The 13,777-nt window shown below is 35.5% G+C and overlaps 4 protein-coding genes across 4 annotated transcripts; 1 reads left to right on the top strand and 3 right to left on the bottom strand.

The window, feature by feature from the left end:
- Window positions 1–267: 267 nt before the first annotated feature.
- On the bottom strand, window positions 268–868 carry LOC120176075 (protein Brevis radix-like 4). Its single transcript, XM_039182586.1, has 2 exons — window positions 615–868; window positions 268–446 (listed from the first exon to the last, which is right to left on the bottom strand). The coding sequence occupies exons 1-2, from the start codon at window positions 866–868 to the stop codon at window positions 278–280; spliced, it is 423 nt and encodes a 140-aa protein (XP_039038517.1). The 3' UTR covers window positions 268–277.
- A 1,850-nt stretch (window positions 869–2,718) lies between these two features.
- On the bottom strand, window positions 2,719–5,733 carry LOC120176101 (protein tas). The gene is made up of 8 exons (XM_039182604.1): window positions 5,444–5,733; window positions 5,185–5,280; window positions 4,924–5,007; window positions 4,382–4,548; window positions 3,990–4,107; window positions 3,569–3,701; window positions 3,058–3,236; window positions 2,719–2,986 (listed from the first exon to the last, which is right to left on the bottom strand). Exons 1-8 carry the CDS (start codon window positions 5,687–5,689, stop codon window positions 2,747–2,749), a joined length of 1,263 nt encoding a protein of 420 aa, XP_039038535.1. The 5' UTR covers window positions 5,690–5,733; the 3' UTR covers window positions 2,719–2,746.
- A 2,624-nt stretch (window positions 5,734–8,357) lies between these two features.
- LOC120176109 (transcription factor bHLH104-like) lies at window positions 8,358–9,395 on the top strand. Its single transcript, XM_039182612.1, has 2 exons — window positions 8,358–8,531; window positions 9,108–9,395. The coding sequence occupies exons 1-2, from the start codon at window positions 8,481–8,483 to the stop codon at window positions 9,351–9,353; spliced, it is 297 nt and encodes a 98-aa protein (XP_039038543.1). The 5' UTR covers window positions 8,358–8,480; the 3' UTR covers window positions 9,354–9,395.
- Window positions 9,396–10,905: 1,510 nt separating this feature from the next.
- On the bottom strand, window positions 10,906–11,797 carry LOC120176105 (enoyl-CoA delta isomerase 2, peroxisomal-like). Its single transcript, XM_039182610.1, has one exon. The coding sequence runs from the start codon at window positions 11,750–11,752 to the stop codon at window positions 11,033–11,035; it is 720 nt and encodes a 239-aa protein (XP_039038541.1). The 5' UTR covers window positions 11,753–11,797; the 3' UTR covers window positions 10,906–11,032.
- Window positions 11,798–13,777: the final 1,980 nt, after the last annotated feature.

The following is a 13,777-nucleotide window of genomic DNA, read 5'->3' as shown; positions in this document are numbered from 1 at the left end:
TGCTTGATGCAATTTTTTTATTGAACTTCTGGTATTTATTTATACAGGACAAGGAATCCACTAGCACTATGCTGGGACATGATTATTCCCATTTTATTATATTTTTGTTCTACGAAGTAATCTTATTAGTCGATGTTAGTAATTTGGATCAACCCAGCAACAGAATCTGGTTAAATTAAAGTGCATAACTCAACTTTCGATCTGTTATGTTTGCTGCAACTGTGAACCGAGTAGCAGCTTGATTTTTCTCTACTTTGCATTGCCGACTTTTATGAAACTATGTTTGGGAAGGGCATGCTGCGTCAGTGGTTTCACCAGCAGCTGCAGGTGCTGGCGGTGGTTGAAGAGAGGATGGTGAGGCTGATGGTTTGATGTACCTCATAAGCACCCTATCTTTATTATTGCTCCACCATTCTTCAGCCTGTTGCTCGGCGAACTTTCGTTTGCTGCAAAAAATGTTGAGAGTCGGTACATCAGCAAAACAATTTTGGTTCACCGGGTTTTTATTTATGTAGATGGTGCATTCGGTTGTCTATGTGATGCATCTAAATTTGATCGAATGTGTGAGACTGAGAGGGGAGCTATTTCAGTAAAATCACCATTAAGTCAAGTACCTGAATCTAACTCGTTTGAAGATCTTCCCTCTATTTGGGTGATTAACACAAGTGATGTAGACTCCGGGTTTGAATTGCTCAGTAAGTTGACCCGAGTTTGGTTGAGCTGCAGCATTTCCCACTATCATTAGACGGTACAGTACCTGTGGTTTTCCAAGGTTGCTGGCGTCTGGTTTTCCATAAGTGCTTAAGAATGATTCAGCTTGAGTATTCATAGCTTTAAAGGTTTCACTTTCGGAAACCTCGGAAGGCATCTCGAATAGTTCTTTCAACTGTAGAACAATATCGACTTGTTATCGGTAGGTAACATCGTAGATGGCATGGTTTACATCTGGTGGCGAACTGAAAAGCGAGTTAAGTTAAATTTACCTCATCTGTTATGGATTTCACAACTTCCTTGGCCTCTTTAAACTTGGATGATTCCCTTACAGCATAAACAGCTGATTCTTGAACATTTTTCCATAGTTTCTGAATCTCCACGTCTTGTGTATCACATTTCTGCTTCAAACTTTTTACCTGTAACCGCTCGAAAGTAGAGAAAAACGGATTAGTTTTGATGGCAGGCTGCCCGGGTAACACAAGCATTGGATGAGCATAACAGAACAACGAATAGTTATATCACTAGTACTTGATTTTGCAGTTTTGACATTTCTTGGTTCAGAACTTCATTTGACCTCCTGAGGCTTTCAATAACATTCTTTGAAAATGTATTTGTGCTGCCCGGAGGACTTGGTCACCTCGAGTACGGTGAACTAGATCTCGAGTTCACAGGGGAATGAGGTGGTGGTGTTGCCGGTCTAAAAGAAGTTTGAAAAGGAACTAATGGACTTGGAATTGGAGCCTCCCTAAGCTGTAAAGGTGATGGAACTTGGGAAGCTCGCATTTGAGAATCATCGTATATATATATATATATATATATATATATTTAAAAAAATGAGTGGTGGTGAACTCAATTTTCGAATTTCTTATTTTTCACCTAGTCATTAGTCATTTAGTTGTGTAATATCCATAGCAAAATGTTGTATTTTGAGTAGTTTTATTTATGAAATTAACTTAATATTTTATACATTTTATATCTGATATTTTTTCCACCTTTGGTCATCTTCTGCTAAAGTAAATACAAAAATATTCTCTTTTCTCCATTCTTTCTTCTTCTCAATTTAATTTTTTCCTTTAATTCAATAAAACTCAAATCAAGGTTTCGACATTATCTTGACTCGATTTGCAATTTCATCGCCTAAAAGTCATTGAATAAAGTATATTACTTTTCTCTTCCTATCATTCAAATTTAAAAGAAAATACTATCATGTCGATGAATTATAGAAAGTCTAAAAGCATGAGTTTGAAGAGAGTTTTTTTAACTCAAAATTTAAACAAACAATCAAGTGGGAAAAAAATAAAAAGTTGAGCGGTAAAATTGAATACTTTTAAAGTTAGATGACCAAAACAGAAACACAATGAAAGTCAAATGACTAAATGTGTAATTTACCCTAAAGTAAAAAAATAAACAATGAAAAGCTTATTTAATGTTCAAAAAATAAATTCATATACTCAACACAATGTTATCCATGTCAAAGCATACATAGATTCTGAAATAAAAAAAGAACCAACATAGTTTATTAAATATTAGGATAAATTACACATTTAGTACACAAACAATAAATTTTAATTTGTTTTAATGCCTAAACTTTCATTTTTTTTAAAAATCATACCTAAAATTTAATTTTTATTTCATTTTAGTACCCCGCCGGTAAAAACTTTAATTTTTATTTCACTTTAGTATCCCGTTCAAAATTTAACGTTAAGTTTTGAAAAAAATAATGAAAGTTTAGATACTAAAACGGATCAAAAATGATAGTTTATGTATTAAACATATTAAAATTTTAGCAGCGGGTACTAAAATTAAATAAAAAGTAAACGATAAATATAAATTTGAAAAAATTAAAAAATTCAGGTATTAAAACGAACCAAAATCGATAATTTAAGTACTAAATGCGTAATTTACCTAAAAATTATTAGATACGAGAATTGTTGGAATGGCACCAATTACAAGGTATTATTAGCCTTTAACAATGGAAAACAAAGTTAAAAAGAGCAAAATGCGAAAACGGCATGCTTGGAACTGTTTGATCTCATAGAATGGCGGGATCTTTGTATCTTTTGAAAATGGCTTCAATATCTTCCATTACCTCCGAAGGCAAAGGTCGTGGAGTTGTCAAAAAAGCATCGATATCTTCCTTGAGCTGGTCGACCGAGGTCGCGCCGATGATTGAACTCGTCATAAATGGCCGATCCCGTACGAATCCGAGCGCGAGTTCCACCGGAGTCAGTCCATGCTTTTTCGCCGTTTCAATGTATTTTATCGTAGCTTCCTGAAATCCCACCAAAATGTCAATCATTAAACCAACCATAGCGAGTGGAACAGGATAAAATGGACTCATACCCTGGCAATTGACTTGTTATATCTTTCCATATAGCCAGGAAAAAGGTTCATCCTTCCTTTCTTCGCTGCTTCGGAGTCGATATCTAGATATTTTCCGCTCAGTGTTCCACCGCCGAGCGGAGAATATGAAAGCAAGCCGATGTTGCAATTCTTCGGGTGGCAAACTTCAATCAGGTCAACTGCAAAGCACAGAGTTAACTCTCTTAAATATGTTGTTTTCAAACAAAGTCCCCGAAAGTGCATGAGGAAACGAAATCGTGATTAAGCGTTTCCGGAACCAATTACAGACGAATACTGTCCGGGGTGTTGTTTCATCTGTTGGCCATTGTATATGAATCAAAACTTCAGGGAATGAGTAACAGATGCAACAGCGAGATGTCGAGCAGTTATAGATAATAAAAGATGAACGTTTAAGTTCCGAAATCTATATACATATACACACACACACCCATAAGCTAGGCTATTATGATCCTTTTAGGTTTTCATTTATATAGTTTCCAAAGAGCTTTACCCTCGAAACGCCTGACCATCAGACTATAGCTGTTTTGGATACTAACGATCTTCGGTAGTCCTTCAACTTTAGCTGCATGAACAAACTCCATCACTCCATACGAGGTCTCGTTAGAAACTCCGATATAGCGTACCTAAAATCGAAAATAATCTGTATAAATCACAAGAGTATTGGTGGCATCCTCACACTACTGATTAACTATTCCATGTGAGTCATGTTGAACACCCATATACAAGGAAACAAGGGTATATAACGCTCCGAGGACTCTCCAAATACATAGAAAAACTTACAAGATTAACATATCCGACACAAACGAATCCGAGTAACATAGGATTTTCAGCAGCATTTTGATCAGCTTCAATGCTGTTTTCTACCACAAAAATAGTGCGCACAAATAAGATCAAACTTAGACAAGTATTACCTTTCCTTCATCAATAATCTCCTGAAAAGCCTTAAGTTGCTCCACAAATGGGATGCTTGGTCTCCATTTTGAAGAATCATAGAAATACTCGCCGAACAACGGCACATACCGATCTGGCCTGATTGAATGTTGAAATAGAGTATAAACCTCAGAAAAACCATAAGTTCGAGAAAATATTGTTAAATGTCCGTGCTCCTTAGTCAGTCATAGAAACACAACTATATAATTAGATTGCTCCTACTTACTGCTGGAGAAAAAGGCCAATATAAATGAATCGGTTCACAATGAAAATGAAATCAAGACATTATGCTGGAGATAAGATGTAGCCTATAGTGCCAAGTCCGTAAAGGCCTACCATTAAACAGATGCACTTAAGAAAACTGCAATCTTACCAATGAATTTGCAATAAATCAATGTAATCAGTGTTGAGACGCTGAAGGCTTTTCTCTACACTTTCTCTAATATTAGCAGCATCGACCCGCAAAGCTTTTATACCTTCCCGTTCCCGTAGATAAGTCGATCGCTCTGAATAGCCACACACTTTTGTTGCCAAAATAACCTGTAAATCAATGTGATCAGTAAAAGCAATGAAAATGGCACATAACATTCTCAGACAATGTTAGAAAAATTCAGCAAATATGAACACTGAAAACCAATACTCTACAGTCTACTCACTAGAAAGTACTAACATTTATCATGATTCATGAACGCTCATCGAGTGATTCGTGAGGGATAGGCCAATACAAGGGTATTTTGAATGTTTGCTAATCAATACCATTTGAGCATTTAGAGAAATTGAAGCAGAAGAATCAAAATTTTCATAGACATCTATCAAGGAGATCCTACAAAGGCAAACGAAACTATACCATCACCAATCACCATAAAAACAAAAGCAGGAGCACATATATAAGTCATCTACTATGCGAAAAAGTACCTTATCGCGAGGCTGAGAGTTCAGCCAGCTAGCAATGAAGAGATCAGTTCTTCCATTCGTCTCTTTCCGCATGGGAATCGGGTACTGCAAAACCGAAAGCACAAAAACGAGAGAGTCAATGTCACTGCAACAACATCAAACTACATAAAATCACATCTTCGAAACCTCTATAGGAGCATTTTCCATAAAGGCAACGTAGTTCAATAAATAAAAATCAACCTGCTTGTTCTCGTTACATTTCTAAATGGAAACAGAACTTACAGCTTCTGCAGTGTCGAGAGCATTGATGCCATGTTCAAAAGCATAGCTGAGCATTTCATGAGCTTCCTTCTCTGTATTTTGTTCTCCAAATGTCATCTGAACCAATTAAAATTAACATACATTCTAACAATAATAATAAGAAGAAAAAGGTACCCTTTGGCTACTGATTCTTAATCAACAGTCCAAAAAACCGAAGAAGGCAGAAAAAATATTTGAACAAAATTGAAAATACCCATCAACATGAAAGCAAAGTTCTTACGGTTCCCAAAGTGATTTCACTGATTTGAAGATCGGAGTCGCCGAGCTTCCGATACTGCAAGGCGACTTTGGCAGTGATGGCTGCTGACTTGAAAGGGCTCCTCTTGAGCCAAAGCGGCGTTCTTTTCACATCGGATAATCGTTGTACTGCGTGGCGTGGAAATGTAAAGGAGGACAGGCTAGTGGTTTTGCAGTCGTTGCAGCCAAGAAATGGAGAGACCAAAGAGAATATGGAAGAACCGGCCATTTTCGATCAATGCCTGTAGCACCCGTATCTCTTCAGCCTTATCCAAACATTACCTTAAACAGTTATACCACGCGTCGAGCTGGAGAGGGCTGAGGCCGGCAAAAAAAAAAACTTTAGGCTAAATTACCCGTTTTGATTCGTTTTAGCAAGGGATGAAACAAGGCAGGGTATGATCACACCCCTAGAAAATTAATTTTTATTTTATATAAATTATTTAATTTTGTACTCTTGAAATTTTATAATATCATAAGTCAAGGTTTTAATATAATTTTTTATGTTTGTGTCCACCGATACGAACTTATTCATCTATTCCGGGAACCTACACTTTGAATTTTTTAAAATCATAACTAATATTTAATTTTTTTTCTTCATGTTAGTACACTGTCGTTAAAAATTTAATGGAACTTTTTCACATGACATTTTTATGGTAAATTACATCATTCATTACTTAATTATTTTTTCACTCCTATTTTGATACTAAAGTTTAAATTTTTTTAATTTAACTACTCAATTTTCAAATCACTCATATTTTAATTACTCTAATTTATTTTATTAATAATTTTTGTGACATGATAATTATTATTATTTTATTAATATGTCATTAAAAATAAAAAATAAAATTGAAAGTTAGAATTATTAAATTAGGAGTAATTTGAAAGTTAAGTAATCAAATTAATAAAATTTAAACTTTGTTGACCTAAATAGGAGTGAGAAGATAGTTGAGTGATGAATAATATAATTTTCCCATAAAAAGATATCACCAAATCAACTGTTAAGTTTTTAAGGGAAAAAATACTAAAACGGACGATAACTGATAGTTTAGATATTAAATGTGTAATTTAACCTATTTTTTTTATAGAAACAATTAATTTTATTAAAAATGATAAAATATACAGAATTACAATAAAGATTTACAATCACAATTGTAAATTGAACATCTAATTAATATATTTTTCTATAACGATTAACACAAAAACTAAACACTTAAGATCACACAAGGATTATACAAGAAAAATGTTAAAAACCTAATAAAAAAACTCGAACAAAAGATAGATACAAACATATCTGATCTCATCGGCGAACAAAACACAAAAAGAGATCAAGCAAATGAAAAATCACAGACAAATGATAAATTAGAATATAGCGACATGAGAAAATTGTTCACGAACGCAAATCGTGTATCAAAATTCAATTCGATGGTCCAAAGAGGAAACATTAACATGATGAGAAATAAACACCATCTTGATCAGTCATGACAATTACAAATCTAACATTAAAAAAATTAAACAAAAATAGCGCCCAAATGATAGAGACATGCCAAAAGACATAAAAAATGCATTATAAAGACATAAAATCACACCATAGAAATAAAATTGTTATAAACTGAAAAAAGAAAGAAAAACAAATATTAAATTATACAAGTAAAAAGAAAATAAAAAATTCAACGGTTCTTCACGCTAGTATAACTTGGAGCAAACTTTATTTATTTTTATTGTGTTGTTTTCAGAACTCGACTAAGATCTCAGTCATTACTCAGGTTCAGTGGTGTCATCCGGAACCAAGATGGATTGCCCTTAACACCGATGGTGTCGTGTCGACTCACATGAAGTCAAGTTCGACTGGGGGTATCTTCCGGGATCATATGGGAGATTGTCTTCTTTCCACAAATCGATAGGCATTTCAGCGATCCTTGAAGCGGAATTACGGGGAATTTGTGAAGGTATTCAACTCACTTGACTATGGTTTCGAGAAACTAATTGTTCAGAGTGACAATGGGGGTACTCTCAAACTACTTTCGTCACCTTCATATTCGAGTCTCTTTGCTGGTGTTCGAGCCATTGCCCGTCTCCTCGACAAAGCCTGGGTTGTGTAATTTTTTAAAATTTAAAGGGGAGTTAATATGGCTTCCGATCTCTTAGCCAAGCTGGATGTTCACTCCTATGATGCACCCGTTGCAATCGATCATCTCCCAACTCAATTTCATGCTATTCTTCTTAGAGATTCCCACGGTCCACCTTACTCTCGTGTAACTGTTTGATGTAATGGTCCCTATTCAAAGAAAAAAAACATCGGTGACCATAGGCCAGTATTAAAATTGGTATCACCGTCATCACCGATTACTGCTATCAAAAAATGAAAAAAAAATACAAACATAACTCAGAGGAAGGGCAAAGAAAACTGAGGGTGTTTTATTTAACTATTAAACTTTTAATCATAGTATTATATTTTAATTTTAAATCGAATTATATAATTAAATTGTTAAATAATAACGATACAATAGTTCGCGAATGAATTTTTTTGATTATTTTGACAATATTCGATAAAGTGATCAATCACTAATCACTTATTGAATCGACCGACTGAATACTCGCAATCATGAGTAATTTAGGAATCTTTATCTGATTTAAAAAATATATATATTTTAGTTTTATTTACGTTTCATCTTTATTTTATGTTAAAATAAATATTAATTAAAATTATTTAAATTTTAATGAGTTTCTGATAATTATATAAATATTTAATCTCCGGTAGTGATTTTCAATAGATTCCATTCAAGTATCCTTCCAACCTTCCAAGTAAATGCTCTGACCAGCTACGCGGCGGCTAATAGTGTATAGTATATTTAATGCGAATTTCCTATTTTCATACAAGCATCACTGTTTTCAAGTTTTTCATTCGAGTTTCTCGGGAAAACAAGCTAAAAGAAAGAAGAAAACCAATCAAGTAGGGAAGTGGTGAAAGAAATGGATTCGATAAAAAAACTGGGATTTTCTGGATTTTAATTTCATCGATGAAAGTACTTATCAGGATCTTTCTGGAAAAAAAAATCAATTTAATACAGGTAACGTCTTCATCTGTTTTTTTACTTTTCTTTTTGTTTCAGTAGCGGTAAAGAAATTGAATTCTCATCTGGAACTGTTGCGCCTCAAGGAAACGAATTTGTCGATGGAGATTGCTCTCGCAAGAGTTATTCTTCTTTTCAATTTATTTCATTTCCCCCCCCCTATTTTCTCGTTGTTTTCTGGGATTTTAACTGCTCGATAAAATTCAGTTCCTACGCTCACACACACACACACATATATATATATATATATCCGTGGCTGATTCGGGTAGTTCCTAGAGCAATAAAAAATTGGGTTATAATATTGCTCGTTGTTGGAACTCTGTTCTGGGGGATATTAACTTTGTGATGATGTGCTTGGTTGTTGGTTCTAAAGGATGTATTTCCATTTTCTAGTTGGTCATATAGTCGACTCTTTTCTTTTATTTCGATGTCAATTTGGTCTAGTCAAGTAAATGGAACACATCGTTAGGAGTTGATAATTTTTTGTCTATGAACATTCAAATGATCTTTTCTTTTAGATTGCATCATAAATTCGAAGTCTTATTTTTCTTTTCCGTTTTACACCTTTAACAGGCCAAGAACGAACCCCGAGCAGAGAAGCTAGTGCTGAAGGCAAATAAAGAAAGGATAGAGCAGCAGCTGAAAACGATGACCGTTCCACCAACCGGGTATGTTCATGCTCATCCAGTGCCATATCATCCCGGGGCAAACAAGATGGCCGTTTTTCCCAGCTGCGGTTTGGTCCCGATGTGGCAATATTTACCTCCATCGGTACGAGATACATCTCAAGATCACGAGCTTAGGACCCCTGCAGCATAGTATTGTTTTGCATTGTTTTATTTCCGAGTATCCTCTGCGGTTCTGGCCTTGGCGGATCTGTTAATATTTACCTAGTTATTCTACGTAGGTTATGGTATTTGTATTATTTCATGAGATTATAGTGAAGAATTTATGATAGGACTAGATTCGCATAAAATGTTAAAAATAAACTATCTTTACAATTTGACCTCTTGAATAATGTCAAAAGTTCTAAACTCCGACGTTAAGGTATAATATTGCCTGCAGTCCATGCACCCTTCACATATTTATAAGTTTGAACTTTTTTGTACAATATCTACATTATCTAGATTTTTCTTCACTCGTACATCGAAGAATATTGAACACCAAATGTTCTTGTATATTGTACCAGTAACAACATGAATCAAGTTAAATTAATTCAACAATATTAAGTTTTAATTGTTTCGTAAAAAACAATACTGAAGTCTGAAGAGCATTATAATGATGTAATTTACCCATAAAATGAAACAAAACAAGTTATGTATGATTTTGAAAAAATTGAAAGTTTAGGTGCTAAAATAAAACAAAACTGATAGTTTAAGTACTAAACTCATAATTTACCCAAAGTTTTATAATGAAATGGTACGGAGAACTTTTTCTTCTTATTTATGGTTGAATTAGCCTAAAATATGCAAGTTCAGACTTCGGAGCTGGATGGTTGGTTCTAATGATTATTGTTTTAAGTATTTCCTAGAGATCCTGTCATTTTTAGAAGTTAATTGCTTTCACACGAATTTATTTTTCTTAAAATACAATTTCGGGTACGGGTTTGGCAATCGAATAATATATCCGTGTCGGACATGTACTTGCACCCGAATCCGACTAACATAGTCAAGTGCGGTGTTAGATTTAATATGATGGATTCTTCTTATTGTCTAAACTTGCCTAATCTAGTAGTTGCTTCGATGCCCCCAATGTGTTGATGCTTCACCGGAATCCTATCGTAACCATTCTTGGTTTGCAAGTTATTGCACCTAAACAGATAACACTCGGAAGACTGTCGAAATAGCTTGATTAACCGCATTCATTATACATTAGTGACCTCTAATCGGTTCTTTCGTTTTCCGTAGATCGTGTATTTGCTGGTTAGCGCTCCTTTTCTCTACGACTTCTACATCTATTGCCCCAAATGGCCCCGATACTCGGTTCTGCTCGGCGATTTTCTGCAGGTATTTACATAGGTATATCCAAAGTGTTCCACGCACATTATGACCTGAAAACTTCATTGATCCTTTCGTTAATGGCAGTCTGTCGCACAATGCGGTGCATTCTTCTTCTTCTGGGGGATGAAGAACTCGATATAGGGGAGACAACTGAGGAAGAAAGTCCCGAGGCCGAAAACTAACTAGTTTTGGCTGTTTCGGATCATCAAACAGAAGTAATGCAGGGTAAAAGTTCATTTAGTACTATGGCCGGAGTTGCATTGTACTTGAACCTGCTAATGGTTGAGTCGAATTGATCCGAATGGATTAACTAGATTTTGAATGAGTTGCTTTATTTCGGGTTCAAGTGATCCTAGATTAACAACATTGTTCTTCAAACAACACAACATTCGATTTATACAAAGCTAAAACAATAACACAACATTATATTTATTCAAAGCTAAAACCCAGATCAAACATATAACCATACCTTAGAGGTTCTTTGTTTTTTCCCTTTAATCAGAGCTTTGGAGTGGCGATTGTTTTGTGGCCTAATCCCACAATAGCAGAAAGCTGGGGGAACAATCCTTTCCTTATCTCGGCGTAAACCTCGCCGTTCCACTTCCTCTTGCCCAATTCCTCCGCCATACGCACGCTCGCCACCCTCACTTCCGCCTCACCGTCGTACGCCGCCTGCACCACCCCTCTCTTCACCGCCTCGTCACCCTTCATCTTCACCCCCCGCAGCAAAATATCGCGGCGAGCCGAGGAGTCGCCGATCTTCTCTCTGAACAACGCGTTGAAGTAATCGGGAATCGTTAACCCTATGTCCACCTCGGACATGTAAAGAACCCCTCGGTCCCGCCTCATGATGATGTAATCGTGACACAACGCGAGGACGAACCCGCCAGCAGCGGCATGGCCGGTCAAGGAGGCGATGGTCGGTATCGGGAGGCTTAGAAAAGCGGAGACGACGGGCTTTAACGATTCCACCATGTGCAGTAACCGTTCCGAGACGCCTTGTTCGGATCCGGCGGCTTGAGCCCAGTCGAGGTCGAATCCATTGGAGAAGAATTTGCCTTGGCTTTGAGTGATGAGAGCCGAGCCAATAGTGGCTTGAGCCTTGACCTGAGAGAGAAGGGACAGAAGTTCGCCGATGAGATTCGGGTTAAGCCGGTGCTGACCGTCGCCGGTCAACGTTAAAATGAAGAGGTTGCCGCGTTTCTCTAAGGTATACATATTGAGATTCTACTTTTTCTACGCTATCGCTAATAGATTGGAAGCTACGCCGGGGTTTATCTTTGAATAATATAATATATAAGAGTAAACTATCAAAATGGTCATTTTTGTTTCTTAAGTGTTTGCTTTAGTCATCAAGTTGTGAAATACAATATTTTGATCACTTATATTATTGATTTATAACGATTTGAACACTAATATGTTAAATATTGTTAATTTGATGACATGACACGTTAATATAAGTGGTTAGTTTTTAATTTGACTTTTGATCTTAGATAAAATACTATTTTACCTACTAAATTGTAGATAAAATTTTATCAATATGACCATTGAACTATTTAAATGGTTTCAATATAGCCACATGTCGTTAATACTTAACGGAAGCGTCTATTTCGCAGTTAATAAAATTGGTATAATTAAGGCACGAGTCCTTATAAAGTTACGTGTTTGCGATTCTGGAACCCTACTTTATTTTCTTCCATTTTGGTCACTACTTGTGTACGATTTGCTTCCTTGGATTTTCATTTAACACAATTTGATCATGATTCTATTTTTAATTTGTCTAATGAATTAATTTGAGCATTAACTTTAAGATCTTTTATTCTAGTCATGTATTAAATTTATAGATTAGACCTCTTAGATTTTAGAATTAATTAATTTGATCATAAATATTAACTTTAATTCTTAATTTTTAACTATTTCATAGTTTTAATTTCATTTAAGTTAAGGGACTAGTTGCATAGTTTACGCAAAAGTTTAAGTTGGTTTAAAAAACACCACCTTTCTTTCCCACTTTTTCCCCCTGTTCGTGCCAAACCAGAAACATTCTCTCTCTAACCATTCTTTTTGTTTTTCTTCAATTCATCGCCGTGCAATGGTGTGCGACACCTTCGATACCATTATATTTGTCTCGTAAACCTTGTTTTTCTTTTCATTTTAGATTTTCATTCACCGTCGTCATTTGTAACCGCTGAATGTTCGAATAGTCAGATTTCGTAAAAACCTTTTTTCTGTCGATTTTTTTTCAAAAAACTGATGCTTGTAAGTGACTCATCGTGCCTTAAAATATTTTCTGACTTTTTTGTCTTCTTTCGGCCATCAGAGGAGGCCACATGCATCGCAACGCGCGAGTGGGCTTCGTTCTGTCAGTCTGACTGAACCAGTCTGACCAAACTGATTGTTGACCGTTGACTTTGACCGGTTAATTTTTTTCTAAAGACATCTATCTTTATATTTTTCGACGTCCTGAGTCTATTTCCGTCATATGTTTCACCATATTTTTACTTGACAGCCTTGTTGTGCGTTATTTATCGTTTGAAGTTTTAATTATGTTTAGTAAATTGTGAGATTTTGAACCTCACTTTTTAATGTTATTTTCTGAAGGTACTCTCGTGTCTTCGGACCTCTCTCCTATAGACCCCGATCACTCCTGTAATGTTCAGTTTGATTCCACTCGCACATCTCGAGATACACGTAACTTCTGTTTAGTGATTTTATAGTTTATTTCTGTTTAGCTATTGGCATTCGTTTTCATTTAAGAGTATTGTTTTTAGGTCTCCACTCCGCAGGACCTAGTATGATCAATGGGAAGCATAAGACTTGGCCAATGTTATTTAACAACTATAGGTGTGTCCCATTTACTTGTTCAATACTTTTGATATGTTATGCTATAATATTATATGTTACTGCTTGAAAGGATATTCGTAATCTGATTACATTTTATCTGTAATATTTCTTATTTCTAAATAATGTTACATCATTCATAATATGTATATTGATGCATTCCTCATTCTGTATGAGATTATATCCTAATTTTGATTATCCATGGATTAAATCTCTATCCTATTTCTGCATGAGATCCTTTATGGAGGGCAACATCCTTGCCCTACTTCTGATTTATGATGAATTCCACTTTGGAGGTTAACTCGAGCTCCTCTTCGAAGGGTAATATCCCTATCCAGATTTTTGTTTTTTGCTTTGGGTCAACTTTTGTGGTCCCGAGTTCCTTTAAGAAGGTAATGTTTT

Source organism: Hibiscus syriacus, unplaced genomic scaffold, assembly GCF_006381635.1.
Source record: "Hibiscus syriacus cultivar Baekdansim isolate YM2019G1 unplaced genomic scaffold, ASM638163v2 tig00112226_pilon, whole genome shotgun sequence".
Taxonomy (NCBI): Eukaryota; Viridiplantae; Streptophyta; class Magnoliopsida; order Malvales; family Malvaceae; genus Hibiscus; species Hibiscus syriacus.
This window is presented reverse-complemented; position numbering and strand designations above follow the sequence as displayed.